Source organism: Alexandromys fortis, unplaced genomic scaffold, assembly GCF_014885135.2.
Source record: "Alexandromys fortis isolate MF-2015 unplaced genomic scaffold, M_Fortis_MF-2015_v1.1 scaffold_85, whole genome shotgun sequence".
Classification (NCBI taxonomy): Eukaryota; Metazoa; Chordata; class Mammalia; order Rodentia; family Cricetidae; genus Alexandromys; species Alexandromys fortis.
The window spans coordinates 2,729,728-2,752,937 of record NW_026067975.1 but is presented as its reverse complement, the minus strand read 5'-3'; the positions used below and the strand labels follow the sequence as shown (position 1 = coordinate 2,752,937).

Genomic DNA, 23,210 nt, shown 5'->3' with positions numbered 1-23,210 from the left:
AAAAAAGGGAAGGGAGCTGGGTGTAGTGGTGCACATCTTTAATAATCCCAGCATTAAGGAGACTGAGGCAGATGGATCTCCCGAGTTCAAGGCCAGCCTTGTCTGCATAGAGAGTTCCAGGCCAGCCAAAGCTATATAGTAAGACTCTGTCTCAAAAAACAAAGAACAAAATAAAGAAAGTGAAAAAGAAATCCAAGCATGGTACTTTAATCCCAGAACTTGAAAAGGCTGGCTGAAGCAAGAAAGATTGCTTAGGACCAACCCAAGGTACAGTGTGAGAACCTGTCTCAAAGAAAAAAGTCCTTCAGTTGTGACAGTTTTTTCTTAAAAGCAACCAAAAAGTAAAAGAAAACTAGATTTAGCACTATAACCTAAATTAAGAATTTCAAATATTTGCAAGTTCAGTAAAAAAATTGCATGAGAATTTTAATTTTAATCAGAGTGCTGGACAGATGGCTAACTGGTTAATGCTTGTTTCCAATCATGGATACCAAAGTTCAGATCCCAACACCCATGTAACAAGTCATGCATTCTATGTATGCCTATAATCCCAGCTCTTAGTTGGAGAGAAAAGAATTGCTGGGGTGGTTTTCAGCCCCTTGTCTCAAAGGAATAGGTACAAAGTGATAGCGGAGAACATCCAATATCTTCTGGCCTTTGCATGCTATGAGTTTATATGCACTCACTTAAACACAGATACACACACACACATGCGTGCATACACACGCTCTCACACATAAACAAATAAATGAATGTAGTGATATATTGTTGTGTTTTAACAAATAAAGCTTGCCTAGAGATCAGAATGCAGAGCTAAGCCACTAGAGGCCAGGGAGTAGTGGTGCACACCTTTAATCCCAGGATTAAACAGAGACGTGGTGGAGGAAGACAGGGATTTCTGTTAGTTCAAGGACATTCTAGGCTACACAAGATTGAATCTGTGTAAAAGAGAAACAGAGCTCATACAAAGGTGATCCCAGCACTTGAAATCCCACGCCTTTAATCCCAACACTAGGGAGGTAGAGACAGGAGTGAGATGGCTGAGTGGAGAGAGGAATATAAGGCCAGAAGAGACAGGAGAGTAGTGCAGCCTGTAGTTTGGTGGAGACAGTTGCAGTCTGAGGTGCAGTCTGAGCTTGCAGTACTAGGATAGGATCTCCCTTTTGGTCTGAGAATGAGTTAAAGGTCTCTCTAGTGACTGGCCACTCTGCTTCTCTGATCTCTCCCCTAATATTTGACTCCGGGTTTTTATTAAGATCAATTAAAATTCATGCTACAAATGAAATTTTAGAAAAAGTAAAGTAAGTAAATAAATGATATTAATTAATGACATAACCAAGAAGATATGAGCCACAGGCGACTGAACTCAGGAAGCAAATTGAAAAAAATGAACAAATTATGGATTAGACAGAATACATTTGACTATAAAATTTAAGTGTCATTGGTAAAGCATTAAAAATAATTACTATATTAAGATATTAAAGCAATAGGGCAGAATTAATATTTAAACTAATTCAAGAGATCTTTCTGGAAAAAATCTGTTATAAATACTAAAATAATCCATTTTATATGAAGAAAATACCAAGTAGTCAACTCAGAGAAATCATAGATTTTTTAGTAATTTAAAAAAAATCAGAACTTCCAGACCAAAAAAATGAAAATTTGCTTAATTGTTTTAGACTTCCATGTCTATTTTTTTTCTATGTACGAATATTTTTCCTGCATGTATGTGTATATACCATTCATTGTACATGCATGCCCAATGCCTACATAGGTCAGAACTGGAACTGGAGTTTTTGCATGGTTTTGAGCCACGCTGTGAGTGCTGGGAACTGAACCCAGGTCCTCTGTAAGAACAAGAAATACTCTTTAACTGGGCTGGAGAGATGGCTCAGAGGTTAAGAGCATTGCCTGCTCTTCCAGGGGTCCTGGGTTCAGTTCCCAGCAACCACATGGTGGCTCACAGCCATCTGTAATAAGGTCTGGTGCCCTCTTCTGGCGTGCGGGCATACACACAGACAGAATATTGTATACATAATAAATAAATAAATATTAAAAAAATACTCTTTAACTATTGAGCCATCTCTCTAGCATTCCCGCCCTTTTAAAATTAATTGGCAAAGGTATGGAAACTAGATTGTTAGGGGCGTAGAGATTCTGTCTTAAAAAAAAAAAGAACACTCCAGCTGTGCTTAGAGTATCTTGGTTAGGAGTGGTTTTAAATCCAAAAGAACTGAAGAAGTACTATTTTTACAAGTGAGTCCTTCCTAAGACTTTTATTTGAAGATGGGTTTCATTTTGTCTAGATGACTTTTTAGAGGAGAGTTTGTAAAGAAGACTGATAACTACTATTTATGTTAACTGTAAATCTAAGATGAAATAATACTTGGTCAAAAGGAGAGTCTCCATGATTGTTGCACCTTCTAATAAATAAGCTCAGTAATCGTTACATGAGCAATTCCTAGAAGCAAAAATATATGTGTGTCATTATATACCACTTTAAAACTGGCAAACTAGGTATAGGCTTAATAGAAAATTACACTAAAATGATACTATCTAAAAGATAATTCTTGGGTGAGAGATAGCTTAGTTAAGAGCACATACTACTCCTGCAAAACATATTGTGAGCTATATTATGTAAAGTCATCAAAAACCGATTGAAAAAATTGAAGATACAGGATTTTAATTTTGTCTGTATTAATGTTTTTAAGCTCTAGTTTAGAAAAACATGTTGTAAGAATGTTTTTGTAATGTAAGATGTAAGAATATGAACTTCCTACTTTTACTTTAGGAAAAATTGATAAAATATGCAACTGATAGTGAAACAGTGGAGCCTGTTATCTCACAGCTGGTGACGGTAATTTTGAAAGGCTGCCAAGATGCAAACTCTCAGGCTCGCTTACTGTGTGGGGAATGTTTAGGAGAATTGGGGGCAATAGATCCTGGACGATTAGATTTCTCAACAACGGAAACTCAAGGAAAAGATTTTACGTTTGTGGTAAGTAATGATAATTTTGAGTGATAATATTTCTCTAAGTTATTTTTGTTTTATTTGAATTTTTTCTCTTGTATATGAGGGTTTTACCTGAATGTATGTCTGTACACCACATGCATGCATATTGTCCACAGAGGCCAGAACAGGATGTGAGACCCCCTAGAACTAGAATTATAGACAGTTGTGAACTCCCAGTGGGCACTGGAAACTGAATCCAGATCCTCAGCAAGACCAGCCAGTGCTATTAAATTCTCAACAATCTCTCCAGCCCTTGAATTGAGTTTGATATATTTCACTTGTATAGTCAGAATGCAATATTCTGTCTGTGTGTATGCCTGAAGGCCAGAAGAGGGCGCCAGACCTCTTTACAGATGATTGTGAGCCACGATGTGGTTGCTGGGAATTGAACTCAGGACCTTTGGATGAGCAGGCAATGCGCTTAACCACTGAGCCATCTCTCCAGCCCATATAGTCAGAAATTTTAAGTATCTTTTATTACTAAATTCTCTTATGGAGCTCTTTAGCCAAAAGCCATAGTTTGAGCCTAATAGTTGATCTAATGTGTTCTATTCTTGGAAACAAAGCTTATTATCTAAATATGATAGTAATTAAGGTCTAATAAGTTATCTAAAGGTTAACATGTAAACATAATTTCTAGTGCTTCCATCAAAAACTAGTTTTTCAGGATAGTCTAGTAATTGTGTATATTTTAAGGATTTCCGTGTATAACTATCAATTTGTACTTTTTTAATGGTTTTTGCTTGTATGTATGTTTGTGATTTTTTTCTGTTTTTTGGTTGGTTTGTTTGTTTTATTTTTCCCCAATACTAGCGCTTGATCTTAGGACCTTGCTACTAGGAAAGTGCTTTCTCACTGAGATATATCACCAACCAAAATGAAACTTTTGATATGTTAGTGTACTTGGTGAATTTGAGTAGAAAGAATGTTGAAATTACCTTTGAGTAACTACATTCTGTAAATCAACTCTCAAGTGTGTGCGTGTGTGTGTGTTATTATACACAGGTAGAGATCAGAGAATAACTTTGAGACGTTAGTTTACTTCTACCTATAGATGGGTTCTGAGGATTAAACACTCAGGTCACCAGGTACACTGCAAGTGCCTTTGCCATCTTAGTAGCCCTACAATTTGCTTTCTGCCTGTTAAAACACAAACAGTGCAAAATGATCTAACTATTCAAAGATGAATGATTTTGATAGTTTCATAACATCCTAAGATAGCATTTGACTTCTTAGCTGTGGATCATTTCAGCCATGATACCAGCTTTGTTTGAGCTTCACCCTCCTTTCCCATTTTGAAGTTCACCATGGTTAACACAGTAACTAACACCTGAAGAAAATGTGTGTTATCCGTTATTGAGGGTTGTTGGTTTTTTGTTTTGTTTTGTTTGCTTTTATTAAGACTGGAGTAGAAGATTTAAGCTTTGCCTATGGATTGCTGATGGAGCTAACAAGAGCTTACCTTGCATATGCAGATAATAGCCGAGCACAAGATTCAGCTGCTTATGCTATTCAGGTAAGCATGTTTGTATATAATAGCCATTACTGATTTTACAGTATTAGCTAGTAGAAAAGCTATAAATTTCTTACTTGTAAAATACTTAGCTATTATCTTTATCAACTAAATAATACAGATTCATAATATTTTAGAGGACATATAAGGGTTTTTTTGTGAATGAAAAAGAACAAAGTATAATAACACATACATATGAAAATGCCTTAATGAAATCCATTACATTGTTGCTAACAAAAATAATTTTTAAAAAGCATATATTAATTTTCAAAAGTATTTAACATACTACAAATACTTTAAAATTTTTAAAAGCTATACAAATACAAAATGTCTTTTATGTTAAGTAATGTGAAATATTGTTTATGATCTTCAATTTTATTTTCTTATGCTTAATGACCTATCTTGGAAAATTATCTGTGTCAGTAATATATGGCTAATTTATTCTTTGTAGAAACTGAATGATACTCAATATGAATATAGTACAGTGTATTTAAGAATTTTCTTGAAACATCTAGGTTGTTCTGCTACCTTTAGAAAACATTACTCATGCCGGGCGGTGGTGGCGCATGCCTTTAATCCCAGCACTCGGGAGGCAGAGGCAGGCAGATCTCTGAGTTCGAGGTCAGCCTGGTCTACAAGAGCTAGTTCCAGGACAGGAACCAAAAGCTATGGAGAAACCCTGTCTTGAAAATCCAAAAAAAGAAAAAAAGAAAAAAAAAAAAGAAAACATTACTCATGACTTAGGAACCAGGAATAGTGGTACACACCAGTAATTTGAGCACCTAAGAGACAGAAGCAGGAGGATCACCACAATCTGAGACTAGCCTAGTTGCAGAGCAGCCTGGTTTACATAGTGGGGCTTTCTTTGTCTTGGAATATCCCACAAATTTTAAATTTTTAAGTAAAATCAAATGCTTTTAATCCCAGTATTCAGGAGGCAGAGGTAGGTGGATCTCTATGAGTTCAAGACTAGCCTGATCTACCTGGAGAGTTCCAGGCCAGCCAAAGATACATAGTGCGACACTCTCTCAAAAGTAAATAAAATAAAATTTAAAAAATTCAGAGAACATGTATTTTATACATATGTGACTATATTAGTTGTATAAATAACTGAACATTAAAACTAATCTTAGACCAAGTATATAATTTGCGATGATAGATTTTATTTTTATAAATTCACCCACGTAAGATGGGCAGTGGTGACGCATGCCTTTAATCCCAGCACACGGGAGGCAGAGGCAGGTGGATCTCTGTGAACTCGAGGCCAGCCTGGTCTACAGAGCAGGTTCTGGGACAGGCTCTAAAACTACACAGAGAAACCCTGTCTCAAAAAAACAAACAAATAAATTAGTTAATTCCCCAACTTGACAGCTCTGCTATTTGTAAGTGTTTTAAGTTAATTTTTTTTGTTTTGTTTTGAGTTCATTACACCTATTCTTTCCCCTTTTGGTGTGTGGGGGGGTGGTTGGTTGTTCTGTTAGACATTTAGATCTGGAATCACACAAATGTCTAGGTTTAGATATACATTTGGATATGTATATCTATACAGAAATACATATATAGATATTCATTATGGGTATGGCATTTTAAAATGCTGCATCTTGATGAAATAATCAAGAAAGGAAGTATTGATTAAAAGATTCTGTAAGTCAGTAGTGGTACTTGCTTGTGGTCCCAGCTGCTCAGAATGCATAGGAGGATTGCTTTAGCTAAGGTGTTTGAGGCCAACTTATCAAGACTGTTTCAGAAAGGGAGGTGGGGTATTCCAGTTTTTAATCTTCATGAGAAGTTAGAGAATAGAAAAAGATACAACAAAGAAAAAAGCAGACAAAACAGAGAGCTGCCAGTGATGGTAGGAGAAGGTGCTGTTCTAGAAGATAAAAGTTTGGCGACGTCTTCTCTTTGTGATCTGTATTAAATGCTGATGACAGCTATAGTAGCTTAAGAACTGAAAACTACCCACTGGCTACGGAGACAATAGTTGACCTTGACAAGATCAGTTTCAAACATTTATCAAAAATATAGGAAGAGAGAAAAAGAAAGGCAAAAAACCAGTTCTTGAGGAATTTTACTATCAAGCCCAAGAGAAGAATGGGAGATGAGCTGGGACATAAAGAACATTAAAACGTAATTTTAAAAAATAGCAGTATTTCTATATTGCCTGGGAACAGATCATCAGAAAGGAGACAGTGATAATGTGGAAGTGAATGATAATGTGGGAGTTTAATTTTTACTGTTTAGGATGTTGATGCTAAGTATGCAGTCTACCTCTGAGCTATACCCTCAGTCCTGATGCACTATTGTAATCCGGTGAAGAAACATGGAATTCAGTACAGAAGTAGAAGGGTTAGCCTTTATTAAAAATAAGAACAGGAACTGAGGATGTATCTCTGTTGGCTGAGTGCTTTCCTAACATGCAGAAAGTCTGGCTTGGATCTACAACCTACCTTAGCATGAGGTCAGCCAGAGACACATGAAACCCTTCCTCAGAAGAACAACAACAAAAGAATAATCCATTGGGGTTGGAGAAATGGCCCAGCTTAAAAGCACTGGCTACTCTTCCAGAGGATTTGAGTTTGATCCTCAGCACCACATGACAGCTCACAACTGTCTGGAATTCCAGTTCCAAAGGATTCAGTGCCTTTCCCTGGCCTCCATAAATACTAGACATGTATGTGATGCACAGACATACATGCAGGCAAAAATGTATATGCATAAAATAATGAAATTTAATAAGAAAAAACAATTGTAATAACAATAAAGAAAGTAGGTCAAGTACAGTAGTGTACAAGTATTTGGTAGTACCAGGCTCACAATACAGTCTAGGAATGGAAGTTGGGGAGATCACCTAACTATTACTGTTTTCTCTATGAAATTTGAAATAAGGTCTGTGCCTATAAACATATTATTAGTATTGGTTTTTGTTGTTATTTATTTTGAGATAAGGAACTCACTGTGGAGTCCTGACTAGCCTGTAAAACTCAGCTATGTAGACTGGGCTAGACTAAACCTCTTAGAGATCTGCCAGTCTCAGCCTTCTAAGTAGTCTGATTGAATATGTACACCACCACACCCAACCCCATATTGATGTTTTTAACAATGTAGGCGAGTGTTCTGAAATCAAAGAAGAATCACAGATCTAATACATCCTGTTTATAGAACAGGCATTCTTTATTATTTTCTCTCATAGTTCTATAGATGTCTCTGTGTGTGCACACTCACATGTGTGCGCTCCCATCTGGAGGTCAGAGAACAACGTGAGACAGTCAATACTCTTCTTCCACCATGTGGGTTCTGGGGTTCTAACTCTGGTTGAATGGCTTGGTGGCAAATACCTTTGCCCCCTGCGCGATCTCACCAGTTTCATGAGAGCTTCTTTTAAAGAGACTTTGTCAAACTAGAAAAGACTAGATTAAAACAAAAATTTAATAACATTTTAAGGTTAAATGGAAAATAAAATTTAAGAACTTCTTTGAGCTTTTTAAATGCTGTCCTAGTTTTTAATTTAAAAAACTAAATATAAGGTACATGATTTGCCTGATAGTGTTTATTGTTTTGAAAGTATCAGAAAAGCATGTATCTGTTGCACATGATTATTTTCAATAGAACAGAAAAAGAATACTATGTACTACAAGATATAATACCCTAAATTATTTGTCTTTTTTAAAAGATGGGTATTAGTGACAGGAAATCCTTCCCCCACACCTTGTTTAAAAACATCAAAATCAATTTCTCTTCTTCTTTCCTCTTCCCCTACCTCTCCTTCCCCTCTCTCCCTTCCTGTCTCTCCCTCTTAGCTTTTTAGACAGGCTCTAATTATATATTTATCCTTGCCTCAAATTCTAACCTATTTCAACCCCCTGAGTGCTGGGATTACCAACATGTACCACAATGCCAAGCTGTGTATGTTTTGTTCTTTACTGGAACAAAATAGAATCATTCAGACTCTGAACTTGACTAACAAGTTGGTGGTTTGGACTTTTTAAATTGTCTTGTTTGTTTGTTTTAAAACAGTACCTCCCAATGTAGACCAGGCTAGTCTGGAATTCCCTGTGTAGTCTGTGGTCTCAAGCCCATGGTTTGGAATTTATAGACATCCATGTGTCTCACTGTCCCTAATGCTGGGGTTACAGGTGTGTTCTTCCATACCTTGGTATGAACTGATCCTTAACATTTGCATACTGTTTGGTTGGATTTTAAGCTCAGTATTTTTTTCTTTTGCATTTTTCCCTAGACAGGGTTTCTCTTTGTATCCCAGGCTATCTTAGAAGTCTATGTAGAACAGGCTGGCCTCAAACTCAGAGATCCGCTTGCCTCTCCCTCTGGAATGCTGGGATTAAAGGTGTGTGCCACCACTGCCTGTCCTTAAGCTCAGTATTTTATATCTAGAAGTTAAGGTGTCTTAGTTTATACACTCTTTGGGCTTCTAGCTACTTTCATTATAACTCCAAAGACATCAGGTTCTCAGGGTCAGGGCCTGGGTGTATATCTCAGTTACAGAGTGCATATTTAGCATGTGTAGAGGGGTCAGTCCTTAGCACCAAAAGAAATACTTTAAGTAGTGTAATTTTGTGAATATAGAAATTTCTTTTTGTTTCAAAATAGTTCTTAATTTTATATTTTAGGGGCTATTTTACAGGAACTGGCATCGTAATTAAGTATTGTCATAGCTATGTGACCCCCAAGTCTGGTACCTTAATGTTTCAGATAATTGAAATAGATGTCCTAAGGAAGTTTGGAATCTTAAAAGTTTTCATCTGTCTGTTTCACTGTGGATTTACTATTGTAAAATGTGTTTGTAGGAATTACTTTCTATTTATGACTGTAGAGAGATACAGAGCAATGGCCCAGGTCACCAGTTGTGGAAGAGATTTCCTGAGCATGTCCGAGAAATATTAGAACCTCATCTCAATACTAGGTAATGTCTATTCATTTAAATTATTTTCACATAACATTTTTAATTTTGTAAAATTTAATATTACCTTCATAGAGTTTTTAACATCAAACTATTTTTTTTGTGGCTGGGGTCTCAGTAAAGTGCCTGCTGTGTAAGCATAAGGATCGGCAATCGGATCCATGAACCCATGTAGAAAGACAGACCTAGCGCATGTCCATAAGTACTGTTAGCAGGGAAGTGGGACCCAGAGGTCAGCCAGCCCTGTCAAACGCAATTTGTCTCAAAAAAATAAGAAGTTGTAGAGTGATTAAACACTCAGCATTGGCCTCTTTCCTCCACACATAACATATACGTGCATTCACCACACAAATACAAAACAATAAAAAGTAATCTAAGTATATTCTTATGTGTGTTTTATGCCCATACTCATTTAAAACGAAGTAAAGTCAGCTCCATTTGGTTAAATTTTATAACTTTAAATATTTAGGACTAATTCATTGAAGGTAAAAGGATTTTATATCAGTTCATTCGTCAGTAGTGCTTTGAATATCTACACTGAGTATGAATTGGTACTTTTGCGTTCATTGTTTATGTGTTTGAGGATAGACTTGTGCCTATATGTGTGGAGGCTACAAAGGCTGGTGTCTTCCTCCATCACGTCTCTCTTTATTTTAGATAGGATCTCTCACTGAGCTTGTAGCTTACCAATTAAGCTGGTTGCAAACCAGAGGGATCCATTCATTTCTGCCTCCCTTGCTATGAGACTGCAGTTGCAAAATTTTATTTGGATGCTAGACATCCTAACTCAGGTCTTCATAAACTTGCATTTGGAAGTATTTAAATAAAGAAATGTAAGCGTTTAGAACTAGTCAAAAAACCCAATTATAGATTTTCATCCTTCCTGATTTTCCATCATGAATATCTTTTTTTCCCCTCTACTTTAAAAATGTGTTTTCTAAACCGGGCGATGGTGGTGCACGCCTTTAATCCCAGCACTTGGGAGGCAGAGACAGGCAGATCTCTGTGAGTTTGAGGCCAGCCTGGTCTACAGAGGAAGTTTCATGACAGAAACCCTGTCTTGGGGGGGAGGGGTGTTTTCTGTTTATTTCTTCAATAACTTTGATCATTACAATTACTAATTTTAAATTTTGGATTTTTTTTTTAAACCGAAGTCTTTAATTTTAGGTACTTAGAGTCATGTAATTATTAAATACATGACCTTGGGAAAAATCACTTCTTTGAAGCCTAGTCAAGTACCTATACTTCTACTGAAATTTCTTATAAGAATCCTAAACCTTGTATTTGTATTTGCTGGATAACTATTTTATATTTATTTATTTATTTTTTGGTTTTTCGAGACAGGGTTTCTCTGTGGCTTTGGAGCCTGTCCTGGAACTAGCTCTGTAGACCAGGCTGGTCTCGAACTCACAGAGATCCACCTGCCTCTGCCTCCCAAGTGCTGGGATTAAAGGCGTGCGCCACCATCGCCCGGCTACTATTTTATATTTAAAAACATTTTTTGCAAGCTGTGTATTTCTTCTGACTAGTACTATTAAAGATATGTCAATATGGAGTTTAAATTAAAATTTGGCTTTTCTTTTTTGAAGATTCCACACATTCTTCTCTTCATTCCCTCTCTTTAGCTCCCCCTCTCTATGGTATGGGAGGACCTTCTATGTGTTGTTTTTGTCTGTCTCCTCCTCCCAAGTGCTAGGATTAAAAGTGTGTGCCACTACCACCTGGCCAAACTCACTAATATTTTAAAACTAAATTCACATAAGCATTTTAGTTCCATAAAAAAATTTTTCACATAAAAGTTTTTCTTCTCTTTTAGATTTGAGATGCGGGATTTCTTGTTTTTAAAACACAGAATATAGTAAAATGAATTGCTGGAGACCTAGAGTATAGGGCAACTATTATATTTATCAATTCCTGAACTTACATGACGATGAACTTACGTGAAAGAACCATGGCTTTGAGAAAGTCCTGCAGCTATGTAGTTAGTTGTAAGATGAGAGCTGTTTGAACTTGTTTAAGAAAATAAAATGCTAAGGACAAACAGGAAAGTCCTATTGAACTAATGAGAGAGAATGATACCAGCTGGGTTTACAGATTAAATTTTGAGAAAGACTAGTGGTTTATTTTTTCCTATGTGAAATCAGAGGTACAGGGGATGAGATCATTGTCCAAAAGTGACAGTAGACATGGTACATATAGTTTGAGGGGCCCTTATAATTTGGGTGAAGGAGAAAATTCTTTAGAAGCTAAGCATTCGATTAAGTGGTCCAGCCAAAACATTGAAGTCAGTTATGGATTATAAAACCTGAGGAAGAAAGAATACAGCAGTGCACTGGAATTGTCAATTAATGTGGTAGTCAGTGAGTTTGGTGGATGCCCAAAATAGAGAATAATGTAACTGAGAGGCTTGAACTTGACTAGAACTTGATTGGAAGGCTCCGAGGGAGAGATGTCTCACATCCTAAAGTATACACCTGAGAAGTTTGTAATGACCTCTTATTCCACCCTTAAGACAGATAGTAATAGAATAATACTGTCTTTTACCAGAATTCAGCAAATATAATACAGTACAGTTCTCAGTGAAGAGGTGCATATAAATCCTTATGTTTTCTTTACAATATTTTTCTTTCCTTTTTTTTTTTCGGTTTTTTCGAGACAGGGTTTCTTTGTAGTTTTGGAGCGTATCCTGGAACTAGCTCTTGTATCTGGCTGGCCTTGAACTCACAGAGATCCACCTACCTCTGCCTCCCGAATTCTGGTATTAAAGGTGTGCACCACCACCACCCGGCTCTTTACAGTATTTCTAAATAATTTTTCAAAATTACAGATATAAGAGTTCCCAGAAGTCAACAGATTGGTCTGGAGTAAAGAAACCAATTTACTTAAGTAAATTAGGTAATAACTTTGCAGAATGGTCATCATCTTGGGCAGGTTATCTTATAACAAAGGTAAGAGAACTTAGTTTAGAATTTATTCATTGCACAGAAATTCTGGAGGACTCCAGAGCATATACCTGAGTGCATAGCATACAAGAGGATATTTCAGGCTGACAGAATTAAAAGAATATTTTAATTATCTTTACATATTTTATGAAAACAGTGTATTACGGTTAGTGATACTTTTGAAAGAAGATGTATCATTTGTAATTTAATGAAGTTTCTTGGAAAACTAAAGGTGTATTATAATTTTTCCTTGTTTGGCATTTGTATGAGCCTAACTAACTAAATTAAACTGCATTCTAAGGAAATGCTTAAGGCATGTTTAAATATAACTTTTACTTTAAGTTTACATTTCTGTTGTTAATTAATATTTTAAAATATTTCAAATATTAAATGGCAATTTTAAAGCATTTTATGTAACTTTTTTAAGAACACACAAAAATATGTGTGAAATGTAGAATATTATTAAAGTAACCATTTGTAGCTCCAATTAGTTTTGTTTAGTTCTTTTTGTGTTTTAAGTCAAAATTTATTATTGAGTTAAAAATAAACCTTTAAAACATTTTCTAACAATTCAGTAATCATAAGTAGAAGATTATATCATACATTTGACTTTAAATTAAGATCTGAGGATTGTATGTTGATTTAAAGTATACATGATTTGAACTTTTCATGCTCAATTAACTTAATTTTCTTTTTTTTAACTTAATTTTCTATTTCTTATTTTTTTATCTTATAGTTTGTGATTACACACTGCTTATTACCAGTCGCATACTTAATGTGCTGACTCACACTTTTTTGTTGCTTCACCTAAGGAATTAGCACACCAAATTTAACAATAGCTAAATAAGATATAATTAGGAAAGTTAATCTATAACACATTGAAAAAGAGCTGTAAAAGAGCTAAGGCTGTTTATACTAGTGTAAACTAGCAGCTAGCTCGTTGTTGCCTTAGGGGTCTCATGCGGTCTGGCATTTGGGATTTAATTAGAGAGATCATCTGATGTTTTAGTTGCTTGAATGTACATCCTTCACTGCATGGACAATGACCTACTCAGTCATGAATTATCTCACATGATACATTTTAACATCCAATCAATAGAATAAAATGTATAAAACTACTAATCTTTCTTAAACCATTTGATTTTACAGGTTCGGCATGATCTTGCCAGTAAAATCTTTACATGCTGTAGCATAATGATGAAGCATGATTTCAAGGTCACCATCTATCTTCTTCCACATATTCTAGTATATGTCTTGTTGGGTTGTAATCAAGAAGATCGACAAGAGGTGAGTTATTTGGATTCAGACAGGTGACACAAGTTCTGAACAAGTGAAACTTTATTTCTCTAACATATTAGTATTAGAAGCTACAGAGAAGAGGCCAGTAAGATGGCTTGATGGATAAAGTGCTTGCCACACAAGACTGATGACCTGAGTTCAATCTCCTGATTCCACAGTGGAAAAAGAGAACCAAACCCTAAAAGGTTTGCCTTTACCTTCACATGAACACTGTGGAACCCTTGTAATCACACTCTCACTCACATATACAAATAGTAAATTCCAGCACTTGGGAGGCAGAGTGGGAGGAGCATCAGGAGTTAGAGGTCATTCTTAGCTATGTAGCCAGTACAACTTGTATTACATGAGATCCATCTCAAAAACAAAAGCTAAAATCTTGTCTTACTAGCTTTAAAAAAATGTTTAATACAAAAAGCCTAATAACATTATCAGTATATTTAACTATTTACTCTGAAATTAATTTTAATCTTCCTAAAATTTTTTATTTAAATCTGGGCATCACATATATTTGTAGGTGCCCAGGGAGACCAGAAAAGGGTGTCAAAATACCTGGAGCTGGAGTTATAGGCAGTGTGAACTGCCTACCTCTTGTGTGTCTTCTGAACTCCCATCCTCTGAGTGAGCAGCAAGCACTTTTAACCACTGAAGCATCACTCTAGCCCTTTTTAATCACTCTTTTATGTGTATGATGGTTTGCCTGCATGTATGTCTGTGCACCATATATATACCAAGTGTCCACAGAGGCCAGAAGAAGGTATTTGATCGCCTAAGACTGGGAGTTATAGATGGTTGCGGGTCAACATGTGGATGCTGGTAATTGAGCCCAGGTCCTCTGCAAGGACAGCAAATGCTCTTAACCACCAAGCCATCTTTCTAGCCACCTGTTTAGTCACTCTTAATCAGTTTTTTTCTCATTGATTTAGCTGTAGATAAGAAAGATTATTATTAAGCTACTATTTTAATTATTGCTATAATGTTTGGTCCTATATATCAAATATTAATAAAATGTTACTATATGGATACATTATTAACTATAAATTAAATATTTAGGTTTATGCAGAAATTATGGCAGTACTAAAGCATGATGATCAGCATGCCATCAGTACCCAAGACAGTGCATCTGATCTGTGCCAACTGAGTACACAGACTGTGTTTTCTATGCTTGATCATCTTACCCAATGGGCAAGGCACAAATTTCAGGCATTAAATGCTGAGAAACTTCCACAAAATAAACTAAAAGGAGGTAAGGTCAACTTAATGTGTGAATATTTTCTTGTAATTTCCACCGGTTAACTTGTCCTTGTATTAATTCTACAATTTAAGCATTAAAGGGTTTTCTGTTTGTTTGTTAAAGACACTGTCTCAACATGTAGCCTCAGCTGGCCTAAAATCTCAGTATATATACCAGGCTGGTCTCAAACTCAGAAATCTGCTTGCTTCTGCCTCCCGAGTGCTAGGATTAATGGTGTGCTCTGTCATGCCAGCAAAGCATTAGTTTTATAAAGTCTGATTTTTTTCATTTGTTTTTGTACTATTGAGGATGGAATCCAAGGGCTTATACATAGAAAGCAAGCATTCTGCTACTGAACCACACCTCCAGCCTATGTGCATTTTTAAGTTGTAATAATATACACTTTTCACTGAGGAAAAAGCAGTGAATGTATATGATGTATATGACCTCACTTTAGGATTAGGCTGTACTTCAGAGATAGAATGCTTATCTAGTATGTTAGAGACCCAGGGTTTTTACATCCAGAACTGCAAAAATAAAAACAAAAACAAAGAAACTGCTCTTTTAAGTTCTTACTCTTATACCCATGGACAAAATATGTACCTAATTTTTTTTATATAAGATTTGGTGAGGATTGATGAGATATGCATGAGTGTTAAGTTGTGAGCTGTGAAGGAGATGATAGAGGGATATTGTGGCTTTGCTACCCCTACTGTTAGCTCATTTGCTCCCCATGCTTCAGTGTATTAGTTTATGTGTGTCATTTTCACATCTTTAAGTTTTAAATGTTGAAGAAGATTCTTAATTTCATTTGCTTTATTTTCCTGGGTTCAAGTAGTGTCTGTTTATCTAGAAGAATCTGCAAACACCCTAAGCATGCTGTAGTACACACAGTGTTAGAGCTACTAGTCTGTAATCTTGTTTTTATGGTATTACAGCTTTCACTAACAAGATTAAAGAATCTTTCAGAGTTAAGTGAATCTCTTTAGAGTTACCCTACCAATTGGCCCGTGAACATTTGGTGACAAGAATATATTGATCACACAGTAATGAATACTTCTCATGGTTTTGAACCACTTTTTTTATTGCTCTTGCAGTTCAAAGATGGTTAATCACATTGCTACTGTTATCCCTCAGCCATTTTCATGGCTGTTAAATTTTTCTTGCTAGGTTTTGGGGCTACTTTAAAACTGACAATCTGATAATTATTAAAGAGAAATCCACTCATAAAATTTGTAGTTTGTAAGCCACTCCCTCCCTTACTCATATGTAGATTAAGGACATAGGTTATTGTTTAACAAATTTTTCTATATTTGCAGATAATAACCTGTTTTCTATGGAGTATTATTAAGTAGCAATTAAGTGTTTGCTCCTAGTTTTGTTTGTGAAATCTTATTGTTAAAAGCCAGCACTAACTTGAGTGTTATTTTCATTACACTGTAATTAATCTTCCATCTAACACTTGGAGGCAAGGAATACAAATGGCCCAGAGAACTTTTCCCTAAAATGAACAAAGGCCAGGACTCATCCTCAGCACTCAAGGAGGAAAATAAAAGCTTCTATAAACTTCAAAATAAAAAGACCTCTTCTATAATTCTAAACTTTCTTTACTGAATAATTGTATCTTATCAGTATTTTGTACTAATAAGTAATAAATAATTTTATTCCTTTTAGTTTTCATATTTTTAAACATTCAATCATAGTTTTGCATTTACTACTTGAAATAACTTATAAGGAAGGCAAAATAAGTATCATTATTTCCTTTTAACATATGAGAATTGGGTTCAGTGAGTTGATTAATGTCTAGAGTTAAATTAACAATAATGGTAGAACTGGAGCAAGATTCTATGAGCAGTCATTTTGTTCTTTATTAAGATCAAACTATTAGTCCTTAATGCATTTGTATTATTTAATGGAAAAATTAAAGTTAAATGCTTCATCTTCTAAATTTTTATCTTATCAGTCTTTAACTACTTTTTTTTTTTTTAAATCCAGTATCAAATGTGAATTTTGAAGACTATCAGAGTGTAACTCGTTTTCTAGACCTCATACCTCAGGATACTCTGGCTGTAGCTTCCTTTCGCTCCAAAGCATACACACGAGCTGTAATGCACTTTGAATCATATATTACAGAAAAGAAGCAAAATATTCAAAAGCATCTTGGATTTCTACAGGTTTGAAATTAATATAGTGAATTTAATAATAAAAGTAGCATCGGACGTCATGGTGATATTGTTAATTTTATTGACTATTTCAGACACTGTGCTAAGTACTAAATATTTGTAATACTTTTAGATGTTTACGGATAATGGGAAGAAATTGAAACAAATTTGGTAAAATATCTAAGTGTTTTGATGCATTTGTCCTGAAGAAGGGCACTGCATTGTCCTTAAGAGTAGGGAGATGACGGATCCAGGAATAACTTAATGTCAATGATGTTTAAAATAATCATAGTTAATAGAGATAGCTCCATGGATTTGGGAAAGAGCATCTTGTACGCAAACAGTAAAATGTCAGTTTTATAATGACATTTAGCAATGATAAAGGAAAGATCCTATGCCATAGAGAACCTTAGAGGATGTGTACTGGGACAATGGTATAATATCTTAGCTAAATGTCTATAGCAGTTGTGGAGGAAGAGTATAAAGGGTTATAAATCAAGGCACTACTGTTGTCCTTAGCAGAGGCAGTGACCTAAGTTGAGGGTAAGTAAATAAGGAGTTGTGAGAGTGCTGGTGAAACAAAGGTTTAGAAGATAATGTGCTGTGTGAGGAACAAAAGAGGGCGTACCTGGGACTGAGACAGCATACCCGCCTGTCCCGGTCCTATTCTTGCTGAAAAGATCAGTGGCCTCCATGTTACCAAATTCAGTCTTTATTTTCTTAAACTCACAGTATTATTTGATGGACCTTTCTATGCTCATCAAGACTTGATTTTAGCAGATTTGGTGTTACACAATGGTAAGCCCAACAGTAGGGTGGTAGAGGCAAGAGGATCAGGTGGAGTTCAAGTTCATCAAGGCTATCATGGGCTTCATACAACTCTGTCTAAAACACACAAAACAAGTGTTTTATTGTTGTTTTCTCTTTTAATCTGGGAGACATTTGCTTACCCCAGGATTCAGTTCTCTTTGTTTTCTCTTGCCAATGCATTTTTCCTACCCCGAAATCTACTTTATTGAGTCATAGCTGGTGCAAAGAGTTGTGCTTGTGCAACATGATGTTTGTATGTAAGTAACACACAAAAACAGTCATCATAATAATACTAGGAATATCATTACTTCTAAAAATTCCCCCATAGTCTTTATTGATGGATTGACTGATTTGTGTGTATATTAAAAGCATTTAACATCAGAACATTTATTGAACTCTAAACATACGATGCTGTGCTATTAACTATAGTCAGTGTGGTTTGTTCATCTTGTATAATGTTGTGCCATTGTGTAAATAATTCTCCAGCCTCTGACAAGTACCATTTCTCCTCTCTATTTCTATGAAGAACCTAAAGTAGTGATCATATGTATCCATCCTGTGTCTGTCTTATTTGCCCTACAGTTTTTGAAGAAAAAGAACTCGCCTTTAATCCCAGCACTCGGGAGGCAGAGGCATCTCTGTGAGTTCGAGACTAGCCTGGTCTACAGAGCTAGTTCCGGGACAGGCTCCAAAGCCACAGAGAAACCCTGTCTCGAAAAACCAAAAAAAAAAAAAAAGAAAAGAAAAAGAACTTAAAATTAAGTGCTTTTTCCTCCCTGTAGTCTATTTGTAATTTCATTTTGCTTTTACAGGATTTTATTATAAAGATAATTCAAGCAAGAAACATTTTCAAAATTGTACGGTTATAGCAGTATAACAATATAAATATAGCATACATATGTCCACCATCTGAATTCCACAACTAACATTTTTTTAGTATTTGCTTTATCTGTTCATCCATCCCACACTTGACCTTCAGGTTTGCTTCGGCTTTTTTTGTATTTTAGTGTAAGTTGCTGGCATTTGTGTTTTAGGTCTGCTTTATTCCTAGTTTTCCCCTCTTCCCATAATAAACCCTGAACCCAGATCAAATATCTTAAAAATAGTGAGTGGCATGCCGGGAGGTGGCGGCGCACGCCTTTAATCACAGCACTCGGGAGGCAGAGGCAGGCAGATCTCTGGGAGTTCGAGGCCAGCCTGGTCTACAAGAGCTAGTTCCAGGACAGGAACCAAAGCTACAAAGAAACCCTGTCTCAAAAAAAACAACAACAAAAAAAATAGTGAGTGGCATTTATCAATATCTTCTACATTTCAGATACAAATAAATGAGCTTCAAGGACAGAGCAGCAAGTACTTTCGAATGCTCATGTTTGCTCAGTTATCTGATATTCAGGCTTAGTGAGCTGTTCATTTGTGGCATCTTTTGTTCTTTCACAATTGGTTGCAGAAAGTGTGGTGGTCAAGATCATATATCTTTCCAGTTATAGATGCTCATTCTTGACTACTTTTTTGTAGTTCTATGTCAAATTTATCCACATAGCCTGGTTCCATACTTACCTGTAACAGCTCATTCTTTACGTAATAAGTGAAGTCTCTCATTTAAAAGCTGTTCAATTTCGTTGAGATTAAAGCAAAGTTCAAAACATGCCATTTTGAAAGTGTACATGATAGTCACAATAAGATACTACTTCACATCCACTAGAATAGAGGTCTGAAAACACCTCCAGCAGGTTCAGTTGTCCTGACAGTGACAACTGCACTTCTCTGCCTCAGAGGTGATGTCCTGCAGTTGCATGTGAAGCTTCTTATGAGTGCAGTCGTTTTCAGCAGCACCAGTGCTGCTCACTGTGTGCAAGGTAGAAACTCCAGCATCTGTCTTTCGCTTCCTTTCTTCTGTTTATTTCTAGTGTTATTTTCTCTGCCTCTACAGATTTTTATCAGTAAGCCTGAATATCCTCCTTTAAACCAGGGTGGTTTTTTTGTTTTGGTAGCCTTTTGTGAGTGTTTTTTAGTTTGTTTATCGTGGGGTTTTTGCTTGCTTGCTTTTGACAGGGTCTTATATGGCCTAGGCTGGCCTTGAATTTAATATGTAGCCTATTATTCCTTATGTTTCTTCCTCTCCTTAACAAATGCTGGGGTTAAAGTGTGTACCCCCATATCTAGCCATGCCCAAATTATGAATTACTTGTTTATTGAAGTTTTCTCAACATCAGTCTGTTAAAATGTTTACTTAAAATTTTTTTAAAAAATTAAAATGCAATAAAACATTTATAGATTATACTCCACAGAAACTATTTTCATTTGGACTCAAAGAAAATTTGGGATATGAGGCTCTCTGTAGTCCTCAGAATCAATATTAGTTACTAATGTCAATTTGTATTTAAGTGGAATAAAAGTGCCAGGGTAACAGGATGTCTGAAAATTGTCCTGGAAACAAATATAAATAACAACAACAAAAAAAAAAAAAAACAAGTAAGACAGAAGTCTTATTTCTAGTAAAAATTTCTCATATGCTGTTTATGTATGATTTTGGCTTTATTTTTTATTATGTTTTCTCCTCTTATTTGATTGGTTTGCTTTTGTTTTTTAATGGCTCAACAAAGAAATTGTATGCTGCTATGCATGAACCAGATGGAGTGGCTGGAGTAAGTGCAATTCGAAAAGCAGAGCCATCCCTAAAGGAACAGATCCTTGAACATGAAAGTATTGGCTTGCTGAGGGATGCTACTGCATGTTATGACAGGGCTATTCAGCTAGAACCAGACCAGGTGAGATGATCATTTAAAAGCTGCTAAATAGGAATGGTAGCAACCTTGGTTTCAAAACTGTTTTTGTCAATATCACAATGTATCTGGAAAATGTTTAATACTGCTATTTAATTTCCAGATCAGTAATATATGAGACTTCTGCTTTATGGTTTCAGAAATTCTTTTCAATGTCAAATTCCTATGACTTTAGAAATTCCTCAAATTAGGGCTGTAGAAATAGCTCAGATAAAGTGATTGCCATGCATGAAGACTTGAGTTCAGTACCCATAATCCACGTAAAAACATAAGGTGTAGTGGCATGTTCTTGTAACACTAACACTAGGGAGGCTGAGACAGGCAGGTTCTTGGATCTCTCTAGTTAACCAGTCTATCAGACTTGGAGAGCTACAGGGTTTGAGGAACTGATTTCGAAGGGGGGTGGGAGGGAGACCAAACTGTAATTTTATTCAATCTTTTTTTCTTTTTTTTTTTTTTTTTAAGGGAGGGTGTCATTTAGCTCAGTATGACCTCAAACTGTCTTGTCATGATGTTTGGTATTAATTATCATCTTGACAGAATATGGAATCACCTAGGATATAAGACTTTAGGCATGCCTATAGAGGATTATCTTGATGACTTTAGTTGATGGGTAGGACTATTCCCTGAGGGAATATAAGGTGAAGAAAATGTGTTGAACAGTACCCCTGAAGGATTGTCTCTGAATGGCTCCAGATCCCATCAAGTTAGTAATTAACCAAATCTATATTAATAATATCTGTTGACTTATGATGCATAATCTTGAAGCAGGATGTTAAAGATATTGAGTATGTTTACATTCTATGTTTGGTCTAAAATTGGAACAAATTTGGAAAAATAAATTCAATCTGAAATTATTTTTAGATTTTTTTCCTATTACTTTCAGTATATAAGGACATTCATAGTACATGCTGCTGTATAGCCAATCCAGATAGTTTTGCTAAACTAGGAAAAGTAAACATAAGCAGGAATATAGGAAATTAAACTGCTCTTATTGCTTCAGCTATATTTAAAATGAAATTCCTGTCATAAATGTTTTTTTTTCCTAGATTATTCATTATCATGGTGTAGTGAAGTCCATGTTAGGTCTTGGTCAGCTGTCTACTGTAATCACTCAAGTGAATGGAGTGCATGCTAACAGGTAAGGTTTGATTAAAGAATAGGGACTTTTTGATTAGTGAATTGCATGGGTTTAGGTTCACTAAAGTAATGAAATGAAATATTTTATATGCTTTTATGATGTTGGAGAAAGCACCAAAATTATTATTGTAGGGGCAGGGCTTGAAGGGATAGGCATGCATGTTTGGAGGTCAGAGGACAATGTCATGGATTACTTCTCTCCTTCCACCCTTATGTTGCTTCTGGAATCAAACTGAGGTGTCAAGCTAACACAGTAAATGTCCCTCTCCACTGAGCATTCTTGCTAGCCCTTTTCCTAATTTTTAATATTTTAGCCTCCCAGTTAATAGCTTATAGAGTCATTCTTGAGAATCATTCTTGAATTAGATTGTTCTTTTTGTTTTATTTAGTTTCTCTTTGTAGCCCTGGCTGTCCTTCAATGAGTAGGCTAGCCTCAAACTCAGAGATCCACTTGCCTCCACCTCCTGAGTGCTGACCTCAAAGGTGTGTGCCACCACACCCTGTTAATTAGATTGTTCTTTAAGGCAGGACCTCTTCAGAGTTCACCTGACTCATACAGATAGTTGACTTCAAAACTCATTCAGGTTCAGACAGTATGCAGTATTAACACTGGTTGTTTTCTATGCTAGAGGTGGAGGAGCAGGAGAAAATTTTTGAGTCATTTTTGAAATACCACTATAGAATTGATTTTATTTAAAAAGATCCATCGTTATGAAAGCAATCTTCCTAAAGAAAATGGACTTATTGTAGTAAATTGTACATCTCCTATAACAGCAACAACAACAGAAAGGTTGCTCATGGCAAAGATAAAGGTTAAACACTTCTTTCAGTTAAACTGTTAACAGGAAATTATCTCTGCTATTAAAGCTGTTTTCCCTGAGATTTAAAAAAAAAAATTCTATTTTGTTATACATTCCACATCCCAGCTATTGTAGGTAGGCATATTTGATCCACAAGGAATGGATCTCACTTAATTAGAAAATGCAGATTGTGTTTGTTGTCAGACACTTTGAACAAATTTATTTTCAGTTTCTTTAAGTTAAAATCTGTTATTAGAGGCTGGAGAGATGGCTCAGTAGTTAAGAGCACTGGCTGCTCTTTCAGAGGACCTGGGTTCAATTCTTAGCACCCACATGGCAGCTCACAACTATCTATGACTCCAGTTTCAGGGGACTTGACAGCCTCATGCAGATGTACATGCAGGAAAAACACCAGTGTACATAAAATTTAAAAAAAAATCTGTAATTAATAAGGTCCTCCATTCAGTCAAGACTGGTGGAGAAATCCACAGAAACAGCTGACCCGCACTAATGGGAACTTACTGACTCCAGACTGACAACTGGGAAACCTGCATAGGATGAACCTAGGCCCCCTGAATGCAAGTGACAGTGGGTGGCTTGGG

The 23,210-nt window shown here is 35.9% G+C and overlaps 1 protein-coding gene across 2 annotated transcripts in view; it reads left to right on the top strand.

Moving 5' to 3' along the window:
* The window catches only part of Atr (ATR serine/threonine kinase), a 105,814-nt gene that overhangs the window by 34,351 nt on the left and 48,253 nt on the right, over positions 1-23,210 (top strand). For both annotated transcript variants that reach the window (XM_050157271.1, XM_050157270.1), the window contains exons 22-30: positions 2,792-2,998; positions 4,416-4,529; positions 9,329-9,444; positions 12,269-12,389; positions 13,533-13,670; positions 14,733-14,925; positions 16,909-17,087; positions 20,489-20,653; positions 21,718-21,809. In XM_050157271.1, coding sequence (XP_050013228.1) covers positions 2,792-2,998; positions 4,416-4,529; positions 9,329-9,444; positions 12,269-12,389; positions 13,533-13,670; positions 14,733-14,925; positions 16,909-17,087; positions 20,489-20,653; positions 21,718-21,809 — 1,325 coding nt within the window. The remainder of the gene's footprint in view (positions 1-2,791; positions 2,999-4,415; positions 4,530-9,328; positions 9,445-12,268; positions 12,390-13,532; positions 13,671-14,732; positions 14,926-16,908; positions 17,088-20,488; positions 20,654-21,717; positions 21,810-23,210) is intronic.